General features: G+C 42.4%; 1 protein-coding gene across 1 annotated transcript in view; it reads right to left on the reverse strand.

Moving 5' to 3' along the window:
• Positions 1-2,327: 2,327 nt before the first annotated feature.
• The window catches only part of LOC144499156 (kinesin-like protein KIF24), a 69,086-nt gene continuing 44,313 nt past the window's right edge, over positions 2,328-27,100 (reverse strand). The window contains exons 11-13 of the mRNA XM_078221240.1: positions 21,407-23,938; positions 7,771-7,864; positions 2,328-2,597 (exon numbers count right to left, since the gene is read on the reverse strand). Of these exons, the coding sequence (XP_078077366.1) occupies positions 2,451-2,597; positions 7,771-7,864; positions 21,407-23,938 (2,773 nt within the window). The 3' untranslated portion in view covers positions 2,328-2,450. The remainder of the gene's footprint in view (positions 2,598-7,770; positions 7,865-21,406; positions 23,939-27,100) is intronic.

The raw sequence follows: 27,100 nt of genomic DNA on the forward strand, positions 1-27,100 counted from the left end.
ACAAGATTTAACTGCCAGTAGGAGTCAGTAATTTCATATTTATTTGAATTTGATCAAGCTACCTTTAATGAAAGCAGCAAAATTGCCACAGAAAGCCGTAAATTTGGTTCGTTGACTTTAAAAATCATACTTGTTTGAGAAGTACAAATCTTTAGTGGCGGGGCATTATTTAAAAAAAATGACTCCAGTACAGCCTCTTTTTTCAAAATTAATGTCAAAGAATTATAATTTGCTAAACTTTTGCTTCAGTGCTTTTAATACATTTTTGAGGAATTGCGTTGACCATCTGAAGGAGTTGCCTGGTTTAATGCAAGGCACTGCAGCTGAAATGCCCAAGAGGTTATTAGTATTCTTGAAACAAATGACAAAAAACTGAAGTGAATGATTTTTCTAACTTTTCAAAGTGGTACTGAATTTTCAAATTATTTATCTGCAACCAATGTTTAAATAAGGCAAATTTATTAAATGGGTTCACATTTCTCTACAGTCTTTATTTTAAATACAATCGATTTAAATAATTTGGATTTTAACATATGAAAATGTTCAATACAGATTTCAAACTGGAAAATATATACTACAGATATATTAAAAAAATCAAATGAAACTGCAAAGTTTCAAATACTTGCAATAAAATGTGAAATAAATGGTACTTACTTCAAATACTTCATACATCCAGTGTATGCCCTTATGTAATCTGTAATAAAGTATTCAATTCTTGAAATATCAAGAACTGGTTTAATCCATTATTGCCTATTCTCAATTCTTACTTCTGGGAATCATTACACTGTTGAGCAAGAGTTGAAAATTTTGCCTGAAACCCAAACTTCAGTCCAGCTTCCCTCTGTTTATTTAGAGTGTTTTTGATGATCAATGAGATCAAGCATACACAACACTTTTAATTTCTTTTGTTGCATTGGAGTTGGCTTCATTGAAAAGTTGTGTTTTCCCAGATTGGAATGTATTAAATATTTTCATTTCCTCCTCTGGACTTCACTTGCAAGATGTTTGTTTACATGGGCTCAAATTCAGAATCACCACATTATCACCATTAGCAGTGCTTTATTAATATATGTAAATTCAGATGAAATTTGCACACACGACTCAAGTTGAAAAAAGTGGAAGAGCTCCCCCAAGTGCCTCAACAAGATTATCCAGTGACTAGCTGAGCCAAACAATTGGACTGCATGTTTTTTGTTGAGGGAGAACAGGATTAGGTTATAACGAATCTAGCCAACTAACCCAATGACACTCATGGCAAAGGTTCCTAGTTTTTGTGCCAGTCAAGTTCTAAAATTAGTGGAATCACATCCAAATATTCAACAGTCTTCAAAATCATTGCAAAATTCAAGTAAGTTTTCATTTTCCTGATATGGAGTGTACACTCTCCTTGAGATGTGTTTAACTATGCCTAGAACCTAACCACTGGTTAGCAAGAGCCAAGCATAGGGACAATGAAGTGTTTAAAAGTTACAACTGATTACTTTCCAGGACAAAGCACTGGTAAGCTCCTTGCTGCAGTCTAGCCACGACTATTTTATTTGTAGGACACTGGTTTGTAGTGTTACCTAGAGCTGAGTGGGCAGGATCCTTGGCCCCCAATTACAGGTCTATCCCCTCCAGCTCCCATAAGCAGACAGAATGCTGTCCATTGCAGAATTCTCTACAACAGCACAGATGCTGTCAGCCTATTTAGTTCACATTAAATTATTTTATCTGGCACACACAACTGATGTGGTTCTAACTTTCTCAAGATAATTACAGGGAACAGAAAGGCTATTTAACCTGTCTTACTTTATCTACTCAGAGATTCGGTACAGTTCTGTTAATGCAGCATCCAATTGCTTCTGAATGACTTCCAAGTTTTCAGAGGAAAAACCTCCTGAAATCAATCCTGCACCTATCCTATATTAGTTAAAGCCTCACCTGATGAAGGAGCAGCGCTCCAAAAGCTCGTGCTACCAAATAAACCTGTTAGACTTTACCCTGGTGTTGTGAGACTTCTTACTGCGTCCACCCCAGTCCAATGCCGGCATCTCCACATCATCACTGATTGGTGGAACTGGTTCTCAAAGCTACTCTGTGATGTTTCTATTCTTTTGGTTTTGTTTATAACTTCTGTGTTGTTCACTACTGCATTTACCACTCACCTCAACTCCAAAGTGACGCTGCTTATTTCATTTCCCCACCTCCACCCAGAAGACTGACATTAGTTATTCAAGTCAGACATGAACAATAGCAGCTTGGACAGAAACTGCAGGTCACCAAGGCTGAGGCATCGAGTTTGGGAGAGAAAAGCAAAGTTTAAGATTGGATTTCAAAATGGAGAAGATATGTAAAGATTTATTTTTGTAACTTGCATTTAAATGTGAACAATTGCTACAAAATTGTAGAAAGGAATTCAGAAATAGGCACTGGTTTTCTCAACTTTAGTATAACTTATACTGGAAAAACTAAGATACAGATGACTTAGTGATTGAATTGTCACACACTGTCCCAGCACAAATTTGATACTTATGGATTTGACCTTGCATGCGCTGGATGCATTTAGATTTTTGCATCAGGATCTCTTCCAGCTGTGTTACATAATCTTTGAAGTCCTGCCAAGAGATACAAATAATTCATTCAGGCATTTTGCAATGTTTGAAATACTTGATTATATGTAAGTATAAAATATACTGCACAAAGTGTAATGGTTTTATGGAGCACAACTGATTCATCTGATAATATTGATTGTCCAAATAAAGAGATCATTGCTAATCTTCAATTTATTGCTCATTATCTGTAGACTTTTTCAATATCCAATGTACCTGACAGATTTGCTTTCTCACAGAATTTGGTATGACAATTCTGCTTACCCCAGTTGACGTCATAATCTATATTAATTTTCAGTATTTTTGTTTATCCATTGAACACAATATCTTAGGTTGTATCCCATAACAAACAGAATTAATCACCCTGGTAACTATGGAATTCTATTCTAACTTATAAGAAGATAAAGTGTTTTTTAATGTTGGGAGATGAGACATTTTTTAAAAAAATTGTTTTTGGGATGTGTATGTTGCTGGCAAGGCCAGTATTTATTGCCCATCCGTAAATGTCCATTAGAAGGTAGTGGCAAGCTGCCCTCTTGAATCGCTCCAATCCATGTGGTGTAGATACACTAATGGTGCTTTTTCCTGTAGTGATTTGGTGCAACTGAGTGGTTTGCTAGGTCTTTTCAGAAGGCAATTCGGAGTCGACCACATTGCTGAGAGTAAAGTCAAGTGAAGGCCAGACTAGATAGGGAGGGCAGATTGCCTCCACTGAAGGACATGAGAGAAATAGATAAGCTGGTAGTTTCATGATCATTATTAACGAGACCAGCAGCGTATTCCAGATTTTAAAAATTAATTAAATTTAAATTTCCCCAGCTGCAGTGGTAGGATTTGAACTCCTGTTTCCAGGCCATTAGTATAGGCCTCTGGATTACTAGTCTAGTCAGAGCACCATTATCCTACCATGTTGTAGGATGTGATGTGTGACATTTTTGGTAAGTTGATTACAAAGCAGCGATTGTTGGAGTGATTAAGCATGGTGTTAATGCAGGGATGTAAAAGTTCCAGTAGCAGTCGGAATGAAAAAGGTGGAGAGGATCAAAGTGGTGGAAATGAACAAATAAAATGTTCTTGATAGATAAATCCAGGATAAACTGTTTCCACTAGCAGAAGGGTCAGTAAATAAAGGACAGATATTTAAGGTAGTTGGCAAAAGAGCCAGCAGGAGTTGAGAATCATAATCCTCACTGAAACATACAAGATTCTGAAGGGACTTGATAAGAATAGACAGCTTGTTTCCGCTGAATGGGGAATCTAACACATGGGAGCTCAGTCTCAGGATAAAGGGTCGATCATTCAAGACTGAGATGAGAAGAAATTCCTCCACTCAAAAGGTTGAAAATCTTTGAAATTATCTACCCCAGAAGGTTGTGGATGCTCCATCATTGAATATATTTAAGACCAGGATAGACAGATATTTGGTGTCTCAAGAAATCAAGGAGAGACATCAGGAGTGGGATCAGGCATGATCGTATTGAATGGTGGAGTGGGCTGGATGTCCATTTGATCCAACCCTACTCCTCGTGTGTGTGCTACACAGCAAGTTATGATATGGAATGTTTTGGAATGCTCTGCTTGAAAGGATGGTGTTACAATAACAACTATCAAAAGGGAATTACATATCCACTTGAAATGAAAACAGGGAATTGGAACTATTTGGATAGCACTTTCAAAGAGCTGGAACAGTACTGATAGAATGTTACAGCTCAGAAGGAGGCTGTTCAGCCCAAGATGTAGGGTGTGAGTTTCATAGAGACTGCGCACAATGGAATTCCATAGCCATTACATGCAGTTGTTTCTCCCATAAAGTTAATTCCTGAGGGTGTTAAGCAAGGTAGGAAATTCCACTGAGCAAGAAAATGAAATTAGAGACTGAAGAGTTTGCACAAACACACATTGAATGGCCTCTTTCTTTCCTGTAATAGAGGATTCTCCGATTGAGTGGAGTAAATTGATCTGCTGTGTTAACGAGTGGCACAAGACAATGTCCAATTTATCATCTTGGTTTTCAACAGTGCAGCATTGAATGTTGCAGTCAGAAGATTTCAGATGAGACATTAAACCAGTGGTTCCCAAACTTTTTTCACTGGGCCGCACTTTCGGAATAAAAATTTGCTCGCACCACACCGAATTTTTTATTGATGAGAAATACATTTTAAAAAAACCCAACTCCCAGCAGTGCTTGATTCATAACATAGAACACAACTACTTTATGATATGATCATGGGACATCCAGAAAGTATAAAACAATGCTTGTTTAAACCATGTTTAAATGTTTCTTTGATTGTCCTTGAATCTTCCCGCCACACTTGCCATCCTCTCTCGCCGCACCAGTGTGGCGCCCCGCACCCTTTGGGAATCACTGCATTAAACCAAGGCCTTTCAGCAGGCTCAGCAGGATGTAAAGAATCTATGGCATTCGTCAAAGAGCATAGGAGGCTATCCTTAAACGGACATCACTAAAAAAATATCTAGTCATTATCTCGATACTATTCCTGTGACTTTGTTGTAAGCAAACATAACAATAACTAAACTTCAAAAGTACTTGATTTGGTGCTTTAGCCTGTCCCACAGTTGTGAAAAGCACTATATACATTCAAATAGAGTGGATGGTGGCAGTGTGCAAATTGAAACAAAAAATGCTTAATTCCAAACAGAATGGGACCAATTTTTGGTTTAAATACATACTGGGCTGCCAATGAGCAAGTGTATGCTGTTTCCACTAAAATAAATGACATTTTGCCACTAGGCAAAATCTGGGGGAGAAGCAGCAGAAAAACGAATGAACTATTCATTAAACTACATGAGTAAAGAAACAGGCTTCAACAGAGGGAGTGAAAGGTCTAGATCGGCTGTTAATTCTCCACATATACTGACATATATATAGATTCCCATGTATTTACATCGCCCAACATTTCATATTCTATTCCTCATTCTGTTTATATAGCTTTACAAATTTGTACATCAACATGAGTATTCCAAAACTCTGAACCAGTAACCAATATCAAAGAATGTAATTTATCCTGTCCATTCTATCATAATGATTATTGACTGTGTAAATTGGGCATAAGCAGGACTACAAATTACATATTACACATTGTAATGTGCACTTCTTCTAGTACATATCCTTTGTGTAAGTGCAGAACAATGTGAATGTACAATCAGTATCTTAATACTCTCCTTTTTCACATAAATTAATCAGATTATAAGTGCAGAATATTTATTCAAAATGATGCACAATATTCATTTTTTGAAGGTTAATTGTGGGTTCACCCAGGAGACTGAATCCTCTTGCATTGGCCCTGCATGGGATACATGCCGTTTTGATGGTGGGGTTTTAACACCACTGTGGGTGCTGTTAAAACCCCACCAGATAGACTGTAGTCATTCAAGAAGACAGCACATCGCCACCTTCTCAAGGGCAATTACACGTGGGCAACAAATGCTGGCAGCAGTGCCCACATCTATAAAATAATTTTTTTGCAATACTTGAACTGCGAATATGAAACATGCTCCCTATAGGCAGCACGCTAATCTAGTGGCAGGTAATCTAGCTGGACAGCCAATTTTGAAGAGTTTGGAGTAGTATCCTAAAGGAAAGGAAGCACCAGTTTTGGGGAGTAGGTAAAATCTTTGAAGTACCAACACATGCAAAGACATTTAAAGTAGGAACTTTTATGCCTTAAACGTGCTTTCCTTGGAGCTTAACATCACTTTATTGAGTATTCAAAATAGCCCCTTCCTTGCTTCTAATGTTCATCTTTAGACCTGGAGCAAGAACTGATGGCGATCTGGCATGTAGAAATGAAAATAATGGGAGTTGTTACCATATCAATGGGCCTTGAATAAAAAAATGTATTCATGAAACTCCTGTGCGTATATGGTAAATAAAGCAGTAGCAATTTGAAAATCTCTCCCTCAATGTCAACAAAACGAAGGAGATTTTCATCAACTTCAGGAAGTGTAAAGGAGGACAGGGACATGCCCCTGTCTACGTCAACGGGGATGAAGTAGAAACGGTCGGGAGCTTCAAGTTTTTAGGTGTCCAGATCACCAACAACCTGTCCTGGTCCCCCTATGCTGACACTATAGTTAAGAAAGCCCATCAACGCCTCTACTTTCTCAGAAGACTAAGGAAATTTGGCATGTCAACTACGACTCTCACCAACTTTTACAGATGCACCATAGAAGGCATTCTTTCTGGTTGTATCACAGCTTGGTATGGCTCCTGCTCTGCCCAAGACCACAAGGAACTACAAAAGGTCATGAACGTAGCCCAATCCATCACGCAAACCAGCCTCCCATCCATTGACTCTGTCTACACTTCCCACTGCCTCGGCAAAGCAGCCGGCATAATTAAGGACGCACCCCGGACATTCTCTCTTCCACCTTCTTCCATCGGGAAAAAGATACAAAAGTCTGAGGTCACGTACCAACCGACTCAAGAACAGCTTCTTCCCTGCTGCTATCAGACTTTTGAATGGACTTACCTTGCATTAAGTTGATCTTTCTCTACACCCTAGCTATGACTGTAACATTACATTCTGCACTCTCTCGTTTCCTTCTCTATGAACAGTGTGTTTTGTCTGTAGAGCGCGCAAGAAACAATACTTTTCACTGTATGTTAATACATGTGACAATAATAAATCAAATCAAATCAAATCAAAAATCGCCCAACTTGTCTGTTTTGGAATGACCATTCTAACAGCTCACTTTGGCACCAACTTAGACTTTTAAATGCATGATGAAAACTCCTGTGATTCTTGGTTGTTGCCCACAATATGTGATTAAAAGATCTGTTAACTATTGCAAGGGGGCAGAGGTTCATGGTGAGAGGGGGAAAGTTTAAGGGAGACGTGCGGGGGAAGTTTTTCACGTAGAGAGTGGTGGATGCCTGGAATGTGCTGCCAGAGGGGGTGGTAGAAGCAGACACATTGGCAACATTTAAGAGGCACCTGGATGGGTACATGAATAGGGAGGGGATAGAGGGATATGGACCGAGTAAGGGCAGGAGGTTTTTTTAGTTTAGTCAGGGCATCATGATCGGCACAGGCTTGGAGGGCTGAAGGACTTGTTCCTGTGCTGTACTTTTCTTTGTTCTTATTATTAAAGATCGCAATAGTCTAAAAATATTCTTCCACTTTGTCTCATTTTAAGATTGCAAAAAATGTCTTACCAACGTAGTTAATTTGTTCAGCAGATGTTCTTCCTTTTCAAAAAGAGCTAAAATGTCTTCGAGATGCTCACAATGGGCTTGGACAACAAGCTTCCTAGCAAAGAACAAAATGGTTTGAAATTAGTCCTTATTGTTGAAATAATACATAGGGAAGTTTTACTGAACCAGTGGTACATGACTTGATTTATTATTAGCATACAGTGAAAAGTATTGTTTCTTGCGCGCTATACAGACAAAGCATACTGTTCATAGAGAAGGAAATAAGGGAGTGCAGAATGTACTGTTACAGTTACAGCTAAGGAGTAGAGAAAGATCAACTTAATGCAAGGTAGGTCCATTCAAAGGTCTGATGGCAGCAGGGAAGAAGTTGTTCTTGAGTTGGTTTGTACCTGACCTCAGACTTTTGAATCATTTTCCCAACGGATGAAAGTGGAAGAGAGAATGTCCGGGGAGCATAGGATCCTTAATTATGGTGGCTGCTTTTCCGAGGTAGCGGGAAGTGTAGACAGAGTCAATGGACGGGAGGCTGGTTTGAGTGATGGATTGGGCTACATTCAAACAGTTAATAACAAACAGCAAAAAGAAAACTAAAACCAAAATGGATCAAATCTCTAATCCCCACTCATAAGAACTGAAAATGCATTCTCTATTACTAGAAATATTATGAAATATTAGTTTTTAGTACTTCAATTAAAAGTTGCACAGATTTGAAAGCGAAGTCAGAAGGATTTTGAAATCTCCAATACAGCCAAAATATTGTTGTTTCTACTATACAGAAACATCTTTCAGTTTAGAAATCCATTTCATAGAGCACATGATAATATAGCAATCTTAACCTGCAATTTATTGCTTCACTGAATAGTAGGGCACACGATGCCATTTGTGCTTCCCTTTATTGCAAGTTCTTGTTATCAACTGGTTGCTTTGCCCAGAGAGCTGCAGCTGCAGACTGTGTAGTACCCTTCAAGGAGGGAGGGGAAAATCAGTGAGTCGATTGTTCTTTGCAACTTTGCACACCTAATTCATTGTAAAAAGATTTTGTAGGTGATAACTTTGGGGATCCAGTTTATATTTCCTATATATTGTGTTTAACTCATAGATAGAAATGTAGAAAATCTCAATACTGAAAAAACACAGGTGAATTTTTGAGGTTTTATCCACAATGGGAGAGTTATCTGGTTGCCCCCCTTGCAGTTACAGGGCCCATGTTTTGCATCTCGCCTGAAGAATGAATTGGTTACATCAGAAGAAGTGTGATTGGTGGGATGTCACTATGTATTATATGATAAGAAGGCAATATAAACAATATAACATTAGAAAACTTGCAGGTTGGGAATTCAGGAGCAAATGAACTTTAACAGAGAGAAATTTGAGCTTACATACTTTGGTAAGAAAAACAAAAACACCTATTAAATCAGAGAGTGGATACAGCACAGAATGTGGCTGTTCAGTCTGTTGTGTCTGTGCCAGCTCTTTGCAAGGCCAACTCACCTGGTCCCGCAGCCTTACCTTTTCCCCAGAACCCTGCAAGTTTTCTCTCTTCAGATAATGTTCTAATTCCCCTCCTCTTGCTTCAATTGACCCTGTCTCCGCCACATTCTCAGGCAGTGAATTCCAGATCCTAACCACTCTGCTGCGTCAACAAGTTCTTGCTCATGTCATTGCTGCTTCTTCACCTTAAACCTGTGCCCTCTGGTTCGCAATCCTTCTACCAATGGGAACAGTTGCTTTCTATCTACTCTGTCCAGACCCCTCATCATTTTGAATACCTCTATCAAATCTCTTCTTAATCTTCTATTCTCCGAGGAAAACAGCCCAACTTCTCCAATCTATCTAAATAACTAACCCTGCCTACTACCTGCTGAATTTGCATGCCAACTTTCTTTGTGATTTATGCACAAGGACCTCCAAATCCCTCTGTGCTGCAGTTTTCTGCACTCTTCCTGAATTTAAATAATATTCGGGTATTTTATTCTTCCTACTGAAGTGCTTAACTTTGCATTTTCCTACATTATATTGTCAAGAAGCTGGGATAAAACGAAGATTAAATAATTGAGTAAGCGAAGCTTGATAAAGATTCAGCTGCACTGAGGGCTTTTGATATGAGGATGACCCTAGTAACAGGGTGAACAGGTATCTTCATAATTGAAGTGGGAACAATAGAGCATAGAATCGCTTGAGTTAAAGATAAAGAGGGTCGGAGATCAAAGGGAGAAATAAGGATGGATTGCGCACTTACATGCTAAAACGTGGATTCTCCTGTAAGAAATGCTCGAAGAGGGACCTCCAAGACAAGTTGCTCAGGTAAGACAAGATCAAAAGGAATAAACAGTATATTAGTGGCAGAGTCAGCCCTATACTGGAGGAGAAGTGCTGACTGGCAACTGAGATCACAGCAAGAAGCTAAGCTCTCTCAAAACTAGCTGTGCCTGAAGATTGCCGTCTTACGATTTGGAAGGTGTGTCTGAGGAAGCTTGAGTTCCTGCAGTGCATTTTGTAGAATGGTGCACACTGCTGCTATCACAAACAGTCGGTGGTGCAGGGTATATGTTTATAAATGGGGTGCCTATCAAGCAATATTACATGACGGACATAGATTGGGTAGATAGGAAGAAACTTTTCCCCTTAGTAGAGGGCTCAATAACCAGGGGGCATAGATTTATGATAATGGCGAGGAGAGTTAGTGCGGATTGGATTCACTCAGAGCGTGGTGGGAATCTGGAACTCACTACCTCAAAGGGTGGTAGCGACGGGAACTTTCAACATTTAAAAAGCATTCCGATGAGCACTTGAAACACAAGGCTATAGACCAAGTGCTGAAAAATGTGATTAGAACAGACAGGTGCTTGATGGCCAGTGAGACACGATGGGCCAAAGGGCCTTTCTGTGCTGTAAAACTCTATCACTATGACTCTGTGAATGGAGTGAGCATGTGTGAGAAACTCAGTGTGTGTGTTTATAGGAGTAAGAGAGTGACTGTGTGTGTGTGTATAAGAGTGTGTGTGTCAAACTGAAAGTAAATGCATATGTGGGATTATATGTGTCAACTGAGTGTGTGTGTGTATCTGTGTGATGTGAGTGCAAAAGAGTTTGTATGTGAGTGAGAATAAATGAGTGAGTGTGTGAGTGTGGGAGTGAGTGAAAGGTGTGCGAGAGAGAGAGTCTGAGTGTGCCAGCCTTACTGCCTTGCCAACCTCAGGCTTCTCACTCACTCATCATCACTCACCAACACATATACACTCACTCTCAGTGGGTTAGTGAGCACCCTGAGATTGGGAGTGATCCCGACACACACTCTGACCCTCTCACCTGGTCAGTTTTATTAATTTCTTTAAACTTAAAGCAATATCATAACAATAAATTGTTTTTTTTGCGCTCAGCAATTGTTTTTTAAGACCTGAACATTTAAAAAAAAAATTCATTTAATGCTGTACCAAACCTTTTGTTTCTGAAATTTGCACATTAACCCCTTGAGTGTGAAAAAAGTGAAAATATGCCCCCCCCCCCCTCCCCCCTTAGTGAAAAGGTTGGACAAGCCTGGTCTAACCTATCTAAAGTGCCAATTTCTGATGGCTTTTGGGAGGGATGGAGGGTTTTCCCAGAGGACAGTCTTCCTCCAACTCCTCCTTGAAAGCTCAAGGTGCTGGGATAGGCCTAGAAGAAAAAGAACAGGAAAATGTAGCATGGCAAAGTAGGATAGATAGAAGATGATGACAAATCTTCATTATGTAATGAAACTATTTGAATATACAATTATTTCACAGAATGATAGAATCATAGAATCCCTACAATACCAGGAGTCCATTTGGCCCATCGAGTCTACACCAACTCTATGACAGAGCATCTTATCCAGGCCTCTGCCCTACCCCTCTAACCACATGTATTTATCCCACTAATCCCCGTAACCTATACATCTTGGGACACTAAGGGGCAATTTAGCATGGACAATCCACCTAACCTGCACATCTTTGGACTGTGGGAGGAAACCGGAGCACCCGGAGGAAACTCACAGACACAGGGAAAAAGTGCAAACTCCACACAGACAGTGACCCAAGGCTGGAATTGAACCTGGGTCCCTGGCGCTGTGAGGCAGCAGTACTAACCACCGTGCCACCGTGTGTTTGAGCTAAATAAAAGAACACCATAACTGGCAAGCACCTTGTTTAATTTAGCCCCCAGATTATCATCTCCAAAATCTTGACACTGTTGCTTAGTTAGTGATATCTAGGCCTGCTCGCTCTATTATGATCAGGAGCTAATTATTGGGTGGTCATCTCCCTAATGTAAGCCATTTTATCCTGCAGAAGGAGAGACAGTTTGTGAATGGATATTCAGAAGGATTAGGCAATGTGTGGGGCTTCATGTCTTCTTCTGAGGCACTCGCTTGCGATGAAGGAGGATTTGCTTCCATTCTGGTTTAATGGGTTCTGAGATGGCTAATAAATCCAATAAGCACACTGCAGACTCTGCCAAATTCTTTATGTCGCACTTACATTATGATGAGTGCAAAGAAATAAACTGCAAGCAAGGAGAGGCGTTTGATAGAAAGTGACTGGAGTGTAAAGTGAGTAAGAAATGATCAGAGGAATTCCTAATTTAGCAACTGCAATTGTATGAAAACAGAATGTTGCTGATGACTGCTGTGAAATCCGGATGCAGGACGTGAGTTCGTGTCTAGAATGAGAAGCAGGAAAGTGTGCCTTTTGTGATTGGCAGAGAAGGAGGTGATGCAAGGGACGGAACGATAGAGATACTCGGATAAGGGGAAGGATTGTTTCCAGGTGTTACATAGAGAGATGAAGAAATGAAGAACTGTCAGTATCCTTGTTGTTCTGGCTAGGTCATTGAATCATTTCCTGCAATGTATCCAGTTCCTGGGGGTAATGTTAATGGAATTACCTCCGTGGTCTGCTGTATGTTGGCCGTTGGATTTTCTTCTCATTAGTGAAAAAAAAAGGCCATTTGTTGCCATGACCTTTGCAGTGTCGCTGGGAAGAGACCAGAGGTTTGTGTGTAGCTTCGTGGCTCATTTCTTCCTTACAGCAGCAGCAGAAAAGAATCTGCCAGAAATGAAAACAGCCACTCTTTAAGAGGTGCATTCACACTTTCTGCCCTGAAAGTAGGTGGGTTGCAATCCAAAAGACAGCCTGCCAAATAGATGCAAGTGAGGCCTGTGGTTAAAGTAGACACATTGTTGATGCCAGGTTTGTGATCTTGGTGTCCACCAGTCCAACACGCATTCCAACTTAAGATTCTTCCTTGTACTTCCATTTCCACTGTTACTGGCTAAATAATGCTGACCATATATCATGGCCACATGAACCTTGCTGGTGTCTTTGTGGCTGACGACTGCATCACTATCTACCACATTCTGTAGTGACACGTGCACAAAACAGAATTTCTGACAAAATCACTTAACAAGAAAGAATTTCACCAATTGGTGAGCCAAAACTCTTTGAAAAAATGTGTCAACCAGGGAGACTGCAATTGGTCTAAATGTGTCAATAATTAAATAGTTGACACTCTTTAAAAAAAACACTATGTTTCATTTTATTTTGGGCTCTTCATAATATATCGTGGACAGATCTATATTGCCACATATCACTGGCCCAGAATTTTTAATTTTGAAAATAAACATCCAAGATTGCTGAGAGGAGGGTGGATTATAGCCCATTACATTCGGTTAGAAATTGATGTGCCCTTGTTCCATTGTGCGGACAGTCCGAATCACAGCCAGTCTGTGCAAGTTCTGAACACGGGTGGACAGCAGGTAAATTTGGTGCACTCACCCAATTTCCATGACAATAGTGCGGCTCCAAGCAATCCCTCACTACACTTGGTAGCTGCTGGTGGTCTTTGCACAATGCAGGGGGCCAACTGGTATTGTGAACCAAACCATGTGCTACAGGCAGCTTTCCCTTTTTAAAGGCACAGTCCCTATAAAAGGGGAGCTGCACTAATGGACTGAAGGTTGCTAGATAATCACTTTTGAAATCTCAGGTTCAAAGAAAATGTCGCAATATTCCAGGGAAAGGGTTCCCCTCTTCAGTGGTGTTCCCCTGGAGGCACTGCTGAGACAGGTGGAGACAAGGAGAGATGTTACATTCCCACCAGAAGGGCAAAAAAGCCTTTGGGGCAAATCATTGGAAAGGAATGGTCATTAATGATCACAGTGACTCAACCATGACATGGTAGCAGTGTAGGAAAAAGATTAATTACCTCAGTTGGGTGATGAAGTAATGCATCTGCAAATCACATCTCAGACCCACCATACCACGCACCTCTCAAAGTACTCAATGCAGCACATCAAGGTATCTCACGCAGCAATAGAGCCTGGCACTCAGGGCATATCCCTAATATCCTTACACCACACCTCAGCCATGCACACTTTCATGTCAACTGCACACTCATCTTTCCATTCCTCAGTAAACCTATTCAATTATGGCAGTCACATCACTCATTTATAAAATTATGAAAGGTATAGATAGGGTGAACAGTTGGAAGCTTTTTCCCCAGGGCAGAAATGACAATTACAGGTGGGCACAAGTTCAAGATAAGGGGGGAAAGGTTCAGTGGAGATGTGCGGGGAAGTTTTTTTTACAGAGTAGTGGTGGGGGCCTGGGATTCACTGCCAAGTGAGGTGGTTGAGGCAGTTACGTTAGCCACATTTAAGACTTAGCTAGATAGACATATGAACAAACGGGGAAGAGAGGGATATAAGTGGTTGGTTTAGATAGGTAAATGTGATCGTCACAGGCTTGGAGGGCCGAAGGGCCTGTTCCTGTGCTGTACTGTTCTTTGTATAGTGACACACCTTCTACTTTCTCTCTTGCAGGAGAAAGTGGCCCACAATAGGTGGGAAACTCTTTGACTGGAGGACCAACACACTAACATCTCCTCAGTGCTTTCAAGGAGATGGTCCAACAAGTCACTGAGACCAATACCACAGAACCAGAGGCAATTGGTGCTGCCAAGGCCATCGAGAATCATTGTGAATTGCAACGTTAATGGCAAATGCAAATAGTGTGACAATGAAACTGTTTTGTACTTTCAGATAGTGTGAAAATGATGCCTCTTTCACTCTCCAAAGAGTTCTGGGGAAGAGGAAGAGCAACTCCACAGGAATGTAAAGGAGGCACTGGCACCTGACCTTATATTCGTGGCCGCCACTGCGATATTTGCACTGCACAAACTTTTGAGATTAGTATGGAGTTGGGATCAGCACATAGTGAGTCACGAAGCATGGGTGGATTGCAGTCAGGACTGGGGGATAGATCAGCTTGAGTGTGAATACCCCAGAGAGCGAGACTGCAGTCAGATTCTGCTGAGGGGATTCAGATGAGGGTCCCACTGGGGTGAAGCACAAAAAAACATTAATGATGATGCACCCACAGATGTTTGGAGATGGAGGAATCTGACTTCAACTTGGCTATAATTTTGTCTTTTAAAAAGCCTTTAGACAGTTACATGAGTAAGATGGCTATTGAGGGATATGGCTAAACGCGGGCAATTGGGACTAGCTTAGTCGTTAAAAAAAAATGGCAGCATGGACAAGTTGGGCCAAAGGGCCTGTTTCCATGCTGTAAACCTCTATGACTATTGGCAGTGGACATTGTGAAGTCCTTGGAGCCTGTCCTTTCCACCATGGAAATGGGGGGCAACTCCGTGGCAGTACTGTTAGACCGGGACCGACCCTTGATGGAGAGTCTGCTGATTGCTGTCTCCGCTTCCACTGCAGCAGAAGCAGAGACCTCCCAAAGTATCATTCTGCAGTGGAAGCTCACACGGAGGTCATGAGATCCATGGTTGCTGCAAGCAGGTCTAGACTAGTGGCCATCATTATTGCAGATCTCAGTGTTTAATAGGGCATGCAGGTTCTCGCAGCAGTACAGCAGATTATGAGAATTACAGATTCTGCCCTATGGGATTGGCAGTGACACTACGGAGGATGAGCCTGTTGTCTTCTCTCAGAATGACAGCATTCATGTTCACACAATGCCAGAGTGCCAGTGCTGATGCAGAATGAAGGCAGGCACTCAAGGCCCAGAGCTACTCAATGCCATTTACCCCAGTGAATGCCAGCTATCATACTGTAGCTACTGTAGCCCTGTGCAGGCAAGGACACCCACACGATATTCATTAACAGGATGCACAGGGCAATTTGTTTCTTTTGAATTGGTGTGTGGCTAGATAAAGTAATTGAGTGAAGGCTTTGCTGCTGGTCTTTATTGATTGATGTTAGCCATTGAAATTTTCTAATGGGGATTTTTATGGATGCACTTTTACAGAATGGTGGGTCCATGTTGGGGTAGAGAAGTTCCTTAGACCTGACTCCAAGTCCCTTTCACTGCATCAAATTGCATGTGGTGGATATGGTCTCCTCACTTCCTCCTTCTCCTCCCAAAGTGGCCTCTGGATCCCAGAAGCTCAAAGAATGGCTAGATTGCAGAGGATGCATCATACCACCACAAACATGGACACCGTCTTAGTCATGTCTTGTAGAGCGATCTAGACAGCAAAAGCATTGTATAAGGAAGCAAGAAGCACTTCAACTCCCAAGATTGCAGGTTGCTCCTTGACTCTCTGAGGTGGTGGGATAGTGGTAGAGGTAGGTTATAGAACATAGAACATTACAGCGCAGAACAGGCCCTTCGGCCCACGATGTTGCACCGACCAGTTAAAAAAAAACTGTGACCCTCCAACCTAAACCAATTTCTTTTCGTCCATGAACCTGTCTACGGATCTCTTAAACGCCCCCAAACTAGGTGCATTTACAACTGATGCTGGCAGGGCATTCCAATCCCTCACCACCCTCTGGGTAAAGAACCTACCCCTGACATCGGTTCTATAACTACCCCCCCTCAATTTAAAGCCATGCCCCCTCGTGCTGGATTTCTCCATCAGAGGAAAAAGGCTATCACTATCCACCCTATCTAAACCTCTAATCATCTTATATGTTTCAATAAGATCCCCTCTTAGCCGCCGCCTTTCCAGCGAAAACAATCCCAAATCCCTCAGCCTCTCCTCATAGGATTTCCCCTCCATACCAGGCAACATCCTGGTAAACCTCCTCTGCACCCTCTCCAAAGCCTCCACATCCTTCCTGTAATGTGGGGACCAGAACTGCACACAGTACTCCAAGTGCGGCCGCACCAGAGTTGTGTACAGTTGCAACATAACGCTACGACTCCTAAATTCAATCCCCCTACCAATAAACGCCAAGACACCATATGCCTTCTTAACAACCTTATCTACTTGATTCCCAACTTTCAGGGATCTATGCACACATACACCTAGATCCCTCTGCTCCTCCACACTATTCAAAGTCCTCCCGTTAGCCCTATACTCAACACATCTGTTATTCCTACCAAAGTGAATTACCTCACACTTCTCCGCATTAAACTCCATCCGCCACCTCTCGGCCCAACTTTGCAACCTGTCTAAGTCTTCCTGCAAACTACGACACCCTTCCTCACTGTCTACCACACCACCGACTTTGGTGTCATCAGCAAATTTGCTAATCCACCCAACTATACCCTCATCCAGATCATTAATAAATATTACAAACAGCAGTGGCCCCAAAACAGATCCCTGAGGTACACCACTTGTAACCGCACTCCATGATGAATATTTACTATCAACAACCACCCTCTGTTTCCTATCCGCTAGCCAATTCCTGATCCAATTTCCTAGATCACCCCCAATCCCATACATCTGCATTTTCTGTAGAAGCCTACCATGGTGAACCTTATCAAACGCCTTACTAAAATCCATATATACCACGTCCACTGCCTTGCCCCCATCCACCTCCTTGGTCACTTTCTCAAAAAACTCAATAAGGTTAGTAAGGCACGACCTACCTGCCACAAAACCATGCTGACTATCACCTATCAATTCATTACTCTCCAAATAACTATAAATCCTATCCCTTATAATTTTTTCCAACATCTTGCCGACAACAGAAGTGAGACTCACCGGTCTATAATTCCCGGGGAAGTCTCTGTTCCCCTTCTTAAACAATGGGACAACATTGTTATCAACCATGTGTAGAGAGGCAGCACTTGTCACTAAGAAGCCATCCTTCAATGCATCTTGGAGGCCTGAAAATAATGGGTATTATGGGTTCTATTACAGGATAAATGCCTTGACCTTTGCCAGAGTACACATCTACTGCCTTTGCAGTTCCGATATTGCGCGTAATTTGACTTGGAAGCTCTCGATCCAGGTGAACCCTGCTGCTCCTTCAGGGAGAGGAAGATGAAGTCCCCTCTCCTTGTGTACATTGCTTCCATGACCTACTGGCTGCTCAATTTCTGATTCACCTCAGCCCCACAATCCTGATCTTTGTCATCTGTTGCAGAGAGGAGGCATGGGCAGGTCAGAGGATTTCCTCATACGAGTGCTCCTGGATGTGGCCAAGGTGGCCATGAAAGATCTAATCAGCATGGGTGGAGGGGGCTCACTCGGCCTGACTGTCTGCCTCTATTCTGTGGTTCCGTGTACCCAAAAAAGGAGCATGTGGTGTCTACAAGTACACTTGAGGCCATCTTCAATCAATGGGTGCTGGGGGTGAGGTGCTGTAATGCATCGTCGACGCTGGAAATTATGTTTTCATTTCAGTTTCCTCTGAAGTTTTGGTTTTCTGAATAGTGGGTTGATAGTGCCCCTTTCACATGAAACACTTAATTGGTTTACTGGTGCTAAAAAAAGATATACAAATGGCAAACTGTGAGATCACAGAATCATACAGTGCCAAAGAGGCTTTTCGGCCCATCCAGTCCATACTGACAAATTAGAAACACCTGAACTCCCACCTAACCCCAAATGCCAGCACTTGGCCGATAGCCCTGAATGTTAAGATGTGCTAAGTGCTCGTCAGATACTTTTTAAAGGATGTGAGGCAACCCGCCTCTACCACCCTCCCAGTCAGCACATTTCAGACCATCACCACCCTCTGGGTAAAAATGTTTTTCCTCACATCACCCTTAAACCTCCTGCCCCTCATCTTGAACCCAAGTCCCCTCGTGAATGACCCTCCAAATAAGGGGAACAGATGCTCTTTATCTATTCTGTCCATGTCCCTCATATCAGGTCATCCCTCAGTCTTCTCTGCTCCAACAAAAACAACCCAAGCGTACGCAACCTCTCTTCGTAACTTAAATGTTCCATCTCAGGTAGCATCCTGGTGAATCTCCTCTGCACCCCCAGTGCAACCACATCCTTCCTATAATGTGGCTACTAGAATTGCACACACTACTCCAGCTGTGGCCTCACCAAAGTTCTGTACAACTCCAACATGACTTCACTGCTTTTGTAATCTATGCCTTGACTGATAAAGGCAAGTCTCCTATATGCCTTTTTCATCACCTTACTAAAATGCCCTTCCACCTTTAGAGATCCGTGGACAAATATGCCAAGGTCACTTTGTTCCACAGAACTTCCGTGTGTCCCACCACTCATTGAGTACTTCCTTGTCAAATTACTCTTTCCAAAGTGCATCACCTCACACTTTTCAGCGTTAAATTCCATCTGCCATATATCTGCCCATTTGATCATTCCATCTATATCTTCTTGTAGCCCAAGACACTACTCCACCTCACTCTTAACCACCCAGCCAATTTTTGTGTCATCCGCAAACTTACTCATCTTACTCCCCCATAGTCATATGTCATTTATATAAATGACGAATAAGAAGGGGCCCAACACAGAGCCCTGTGGTATGCCACTGGACACTGGCTTCCAGATGTTACGGATATTGCCTGCTCCTACTGGTGAGGATCCACTGGCATATAATGCGAGCGCAGTAAGACGTCTCACACCAGGTTAAAGTCCGACAGGTTTATTTGGTATCACTAAATAAACCTGTTGGAGTTTAACCTGGTGTTGTGAGACGTCTGACTGTGCCCACCCCAGTCCAATGCCGGCATCTCCACATCATAGAACGTGAGGGAAGTGGTGACGGTCATGTTCACTGCAGGGCCATCCTTGTTTTGCTTTGAGGTTTCAGGTGAGTGTGAAGGAGGTGGTACAACTTCATGACAACCTCTTTGATAAAGTTGTCTTCTCAGGCACTGCTCCTGATCCATGGCTAAGTGGGAATGATGCTCCTAGAACACCCTTTACAGTCATGGCCTTCCAGGAAGAAAGAGCCCTTCATCTCCAGCCTCTTTGCAAAGCCTGCTCTCCATGCCCTGGTCATATTGCAGACCAAATGAAACTGGAGGATATGCCCCCATACCTGTGTGTGACACTGGTCTTTCCTCCCTTACTGTGTGCAGCAAATATCTCCAACTTACTCCAGCAATTCAAAATAGTGTTCCCACAAACCAAACCTTTGCAAAAGCAAGTCAAAAAACACCCCATCTGCACGTATTGAGCAGCCCTTTATGTGATCCTAGAACAGAGCCCACCTTGCTTCATATTGCATGTTGTTTCAGGAATGATTCACAAAGATAATGCCCTGTACATGCTTTAATCAAATTTTAAATTTGGGCATTACACCAACCCATTCAGCTGACTTACACCATGTTAACCTCTAGTCAAGGTGTCTGGGCACCCACCTAAATAACCGCATTATAATTCACCAACAGTGCACTGGCTGCGCAGCATGGGGCCAGTGTCACCTCACACACACACAGATTTGTGGTCAGCTTCCACAGCACCAATCGAAGCATCACCAGGCAAGCCCAAGAAGAATTATTAACATTTTGCTGAGATGATTTATCTGGACACGTGCTACAGATAACAGGATTTTTATTAATAAAAGCAAATTACTGCGGATGCTGGAATCTGAAACCAAAAGAGAAAATGCTGGAAAATCTCAGCAGGTCTGGCAGCATCTGTAAGGAGAGAAAAGAGCTGACGTTTCGAGTCCAGATGATCCTTTGGCAAAACTAAAAGGCATAGAAAGTGGGAGATATTCATACTTCAGGGTGAGGGAATGAAAGATGAGTCATAGCCATAGAAACCAGGGGAAAAGGAAGAGAATAAAGGGTGTGAATGGCCAAACAGCAGAGAATCAGAGGGTAAGCTGTGACAGATGAAGGATGTGGGGATGGGGAGGGAGTGGAGAGGGAGAGGATGGGTGGGAGAGAAGTAAAATTTAGAAAAAGGGGGAAAGGGGAAGCAAAGGGGAAGAAAAGGTAAGGAAAGGGGGATAACGTAGGGGGAAGAGTGGGGGGGAAGAAAAATGAAGAAAGACAATAAAGAAATAAAAGGTAGAGAACAATAAAAAATTAAATAAAATGAAAGGGGTCGAGGTGGGGTAGAGCTAATCATCTGAAGTTGTTGAATTCACTGTTGAGACCTGAAGACTGTGAAGTGCCTAGCCAGAAGATGAGATGCTGTTCCTCCAGTTTGCATTGAGCTTCACTGGAACATTGCAGCAAGCCAAGGACAGACACGTGGGCATGGAAGCAGGATCTTGTGTTAAAATGGCAAGCAACTGGAAGGTCAGGGTCCTGATTGCGCACAGACCGAAGGTGCTCAGCAAAACACAGGATTTTTTTTTTAAAACTGGTTTAGCTAGCAGCTGTCCAGATTTATATTAATTATAAATATTGATATTTCAGGGTATCATGACTACTAAACACGAAGGAAAATCTAACTTTACAAGTTGACTCAGTTTCATACTTACTGTACTTGCTCCATTGCCTCCAGCTGCTGGGGATTTAAATCTGTAGATTGGCCACCAGTCTGATCAGTTGCTCCATTATTAGTTTTATCATGGCTAATTGACTCTTGCATATTAGGAACTGAATATTGCTCTGCAGAAATATGGTTAAACTGAAGAGAAGTGTTCTGAAGTAATTTTTCTTTAAATATGCCGACCAAATTCTTATTATCGGACTTACACCGAAGTTGAAATTCATTATGACAGTTGCTAAGGGTCCCATCAGTACTGTTTTCAGCTACCGATTCTTTTGTTTGTTGCTGTGATTCTTCAATAGCAGCACCATTCCCACCTGTCGCTTTCTCATTGGAAATTGCTGGGGTGGAAGTGTTATCCTGAATATTCATTTGGTTAAGATAAGGAGCCGTGGCGCTCTGTTCTTCAGCATCTGAACTACACTGATATGTCATGGCTTTGTCCTCAGCAGAGGAAGATGCATCACAATTCAAGTCTAAAACAGAAGACCTAATTTCAGTTTCTTCAGTGTCAGCATCATAGAGTTCACTGTTAAAGCATTTATCCCCTTGTTTGTAAGAGCCACATTCACTTGTCTGGCTAATGTCATTGGAGAGGAGGTTCCCACGTGGCGAGGCAGCACGGGACATTTCTTGACTCAATGGAATTTGAAAGCCTTGTCTTTTATTTGTTGACAAAGTTGGTGAATTGGTTGTTAAAGTGTTGAGGTCTTTACAAGTCTCTACATAGTTAATACTTGAACACTGGTCATTTTCATCTTGTGCGGTCATCTGCACTTCAAGGCTATCAGTCAAAATACAATCTTGATCGCGACAAGTCTTTTTCTTGTCAAGGATTGGATCTAATGAAAATTTCTGTTTTTTATCAAGATAGTCATGTGACACAGTCACCCAGTTTCCCAAATAAACGGTTGGTGGTGATGAAACTTCAGCTTTGTTACAGGGTAAATCCTCCATCTCATCAGTGCACTGACTACATGATATCGTCATTCCTTCATCAGCAGAAATTGCAACTTTAGAAGGTGGCCTCTCCATGGAATATTGGCCATCTGAAGCAGTCAATAAATCTTCAGAAATGCAGTCTTTGGACGCAATTACATTGTTAGTGGTGTTATACATTTGTTCATCTTTTAATATCTTTTTTAATGGAGACTGCAAGTTCAAATAGGAATCAATATTTCTGCTAGATTGATACAAAGTAGTATCTCGAACTTTAGTAGCTTTTAAATCCATTGCAAGAGACAAATTATTGTTCATTTGTGAATGCTGTGAAGCAGCATTGTTATCTTGGCAATAAGTTGAAAGACATTGTTGCTTTTTATTCTGTGGAGAGCCTTTGGAAACCAATGATAAATGATTTAAGGTCTCTTGACCATGGTCAATATTGTTTTGCGAATATACTGTTTCCTTGGATTTACCTCCTGATGAATGGGCGACTATGTAGTCTTCTCTTGTATTCCATGGTGAATTATATTTATTGCTGTCTTCATTCCTTGGACTAACATGTTGATTTTGAGTAAACAGAAATTCTTGAACGTTCTTCCTTCCACTTGGTTCTCTTTTTGATACTTCACAGAAGTTATCTTGATTACCATCAGTCTGACTTTCTCTACCATTCATGCATTGGTAATCAGAAAATGAATCACAACTACTACTACATTCATTCTGTTCATCTGACTCTGGGGCAGCACACAGCAGTGAGGAATTGTATTTAATTTCTTCATCATCCATTCTAATTTTAGGTTGATAGAATTGTCTGAGAAGTTCCTTTAAGGGTTGATAGCCAAGCTTCTTTTGCATCAATGGTGACTGTTGAAGTTGTTGGAGTTGCTGGTGATAAAGACGCAAGTGTCTTTCCCGTTCCTTTTGCAGAAAGTGCATATTGACCGATGACTCAGGCCTATTGTGACACTCATTTTCAAAACTTTCAGCATTATTTTCTTTAGTGGGTGAATAGGTCTTTGGTACCTGTTCAGTAAAGTGATGTCTATTTCTTGAAATGACTTCTTTTTGAATGGGATAAACTGCTTGAACTTTCACATTTCTAGTTACATTACGTTGACTTTCTGGGAAAAAATTATTCCTTTGTCCACATTGAATTATTTTGGAAGTTCCGGGTTTAGAGTTCAGAAAACGCTCTTTGGTAATATTGCTCTTATCGTTTGCGTTCTTTCTGACATCTAAGGAACCTTTCTTAAACATCCCCTTAATGGGTGCAGTGTGACTAAGCCAAAGGTCCTTTGAGTTGGCCAGGGAAAGGATATTTTTATTTGCCATTTTTGGTGTGGAACAGAGAACATTAGGTGGATGAAAAATGGATGATGATGATAGAGGCTGCATTGTACTTTTAGTGTCACAATTGGATTGTTCAATTCTTAGCTTCATATTTTTCTGGACTGATTTTTCTCCCCATGTTTTACAAGGTGTTTCTTTGGTACGTTTTGGAGATGGACTTCTAACGCCTTGACATCTAGTATAAACTGTGCTGGATGTTTTAGTTCCTCGCTTCAATTCCTTTACCCTGAAAATATTAACAGCCAGATTAGCTACAAGGACACAACGCTAATTTTATAAATGTAAAAAAAAAATCAATAAATCCATCTAATTCTGAGGTTTTTGAAACTTTAAATATAATAAAAATGTAAAAGTAAGCAAATCATCTTCCATGTCATTTTGGATGTTGTATTTATTTCTTCAGCTGATTTTTTCCTCCTAACCAGGAGCACCGACAGTACTGCACCATTCTCGCTGTTGATAACCAGACAGTGATCACGAAGGTACCATGCAGGCTGCTCTCAGGCTGTCCCCTTTAAGATACCATAGGCTGGATTTTGTGGGGCTAATGGGTGTCTTGCCCACCAGTTGGAGAACCAGCGGTGAATTCCTCTCAATTCCGCAGGAAAGACCGATGGAATATAGTACCCTTCAGGAATTTAAGTGGCCACAGTTGGCCTCCCTCCACAATTGAGATTGCTGGCGGTGGCAGTCCCACACACCGGAACCTGCTGGCTAATCAGGTCACTACAGGTCACTATCTGCACTAGGAGGTAGAACTAGGAACAGGGGTAGACCATCTGGCCCTTCGAGCCTGCTCCGCCACTCAGTAAGGTCATGGCTGATCTTTTCATGGACTCAGCTGCACTTACCCACCCGCTCACCATACCCATAATTCCTTTACTGTTCAAAACATTATCTATCCTTGCCTTAAAAACATTCAATGAGGTAGCCTCACCTGCTTCAATGGGTAGGGAATTCCATAGATTCACAACCCTTTAGATGAAGAAGTTCCTCCTCAACTCAGTCCTAAACCTGCTCCCCCTTATTTTGAGGCCATGCCCCTAGTTCTAGTTTCACCCGCCAATGGAAACAACTTCCCTGCTTCTATCTTATAAGATTATGAAGGGAATAGATATGTTTCTATAAGATCACCCATCATTCTTCTGAATTCCAATGATTATAGCCCCGGTCTATTCAGTCTGTCCTCATAAGCCAACCCTCTCATCTCCTCTGTACCCCTTCCAGTGCCAGTATATCCTTTCTCAAGTAAGAAGACCAAAACTGTACACAGTACTCCAGGTGTGGCCTCACCAGCACCTTATACAGCTACAACATAACTTCGCTGTTTTTAAACTCATTCCCTCTAGCAATGAAGGACAAAATTCCATTTGCCTTCTTAATTACCTGCTGCACCTGCAAACCAACTCCTTGAGATTCCTGCACCAGGTCCCTCTGCACAGCAGCATGCTGCAATTTTTTACCATTTAAATAATAGTCCATTTTGCTGTTATTTCTACCAAAATGGATGATCTCACATTTACCAACATTGTACTCCATCTGCCAGACCCTCGCCCACTCACTTAGACTATCTATATCCCTTTGCAGACTTTCAGCATTCTCTGCACATTTTGCTTTGCCACTCATCTTAGTGTCATCTGCTAATTTTGACACACTTTCAGACATCAGGCATTGGGAGGCTAGTTTGCTGATCAGCCTTCTGAGTCCGTAGGAAGATTTGGCGGCTCTCGTTAAATCCCTGAGGCACCTCAAAAAGCAGATGGCCTCAGGGATAATGGTGTCAATTGGCTCATTAATTTGGTACGTTCCTGGTCACCAGTGGCCGGAAATGCCACATTAGCCTCTTCCACTCTCCGATTTAATCTGGGGTGATTTGCCCGCTGCCGGGAGACTGACATGGAGCTTCTCCTGTGATTGTTGGCTTGGCTGCCATGGTTCCTACCATGATGGGTTGCATTGAAACCAACATGTGCAACAGCGCAAAAAATGACGTGCCATGCATTGAAATAATTAGGTTGTGCATAACAAATAAAATTTATGGGGACCATTGCTCAACATAGAGCTATAAGACTAGCTATGCACTGGATAGACTTGTAGGGAGCGATTCTCCCCCAAAAATTCTAAGTGTCAAATTTGCGGGAAAACTGGAGTGATTCACACTGGTTATTTTCAGCGGGAGTTCACACCAGAATCTCCCACACTCTGTGTAACACAGAAGTCAATAGCGTGAATATCATTAGATTTCAGGGGGCAAGGCCTATTCCTGCCTGGGAGGCTGAAAGTTGCGGGCCTCTGCGCATGCGTAATGGCCCCGACTGTCAGCCTCCCCCAGATCCTGGCAACGCAGGCCCTCCGACCACTCCCCCCAACCCACCATGGCCGATTGCAGCTCCCCTGACCATTCCCGTGCCAGCCTATACCACCCCGCCCCAGACCGCCCTGATCTCCAGCCCCCCCCTCCAACCACCCCCCCAAGCAGGCACCCCCGCTCCTCCCACCAGAACCTGCACCCCTTCCTGGCTGACCCCCACACCAAATCGCTGGCCTCGCTCCTGCCCCCCATTGATCCCCATGTAGAGTGGCATGGGACCATAAGACCATAAGACATAGGAGCGGAAGTAAGGCCATTCGGCCCATCGAGTCCACTCCACCATTCAATCATGGTTGATTTCAACTCCATTTACCCGCTCTCTCCCCATAGCCCTTAATTCCTCGAGAAATCAAGAATTTATCAATTTCTGTCTTGAAGACGCTCAACGTCTCGGCCTCCACAGCCCTCTGTGGCAATGAATTCCACAGACCCACCACTCTCTGGCTGAAGAAATTTCTCCTCATCTCTGTTCTAAAGTGACTCCCTTTTATTCTAAGGCTGTGCCCCCGCGTCCTAGTCTCCCCTGTTAATGGAAACAACTTCCCTACGTCCATCCTATCTAAGCCGTTCATTATCTTGTAAGTTTCTATCAGATCTCCCCTCAACCTCCTAAACTCCAATGAATATAATCCCACGATCCTCAGACGTTCATCGTATGTCAGGCCTACCATTCCTGGGATCATCCGTGTGAATCTCCGCTGGACCCGCTCCAGTGCCAGTATGTCCTTCCTGAGGTGTGGGGCCCAAAATTGCTCACAGTACTCCAAATGGGGCCTAACCAGTGCTTTATAAAGCCTCAGAAGTACATCCCTGCTTTTGTATTCCAAGCCTCTTGAGACCCCCCACCCCCACTGATTGTCCCCTAAGCCCCATCCCCACCAGGCCTTTCCCCTATATGCCCCACCCCCTTGGCACTGCCCCATGCCCGATGGGCAGTGCCAAGGTGCCCCCCGCGCATGCCCGGATGCGAGAGTCTCCCACCACGCTGCGCTAGAAAACTAGTGCGACGTGGTGGGA

This window comes from Mustelus asterias, chromosome 1 (assembly GCF_964213995.1).
Source record: "Mustelus asterias chromosome 1, sMusAst1.hap1.1, whole genome shotgun sequence".
NCBI lineage: Eukaryota > Metazoa > Chordata > Chondrichthyes > Carcharhiniformes > Triakidae > Mustelus > Mustelus asterias.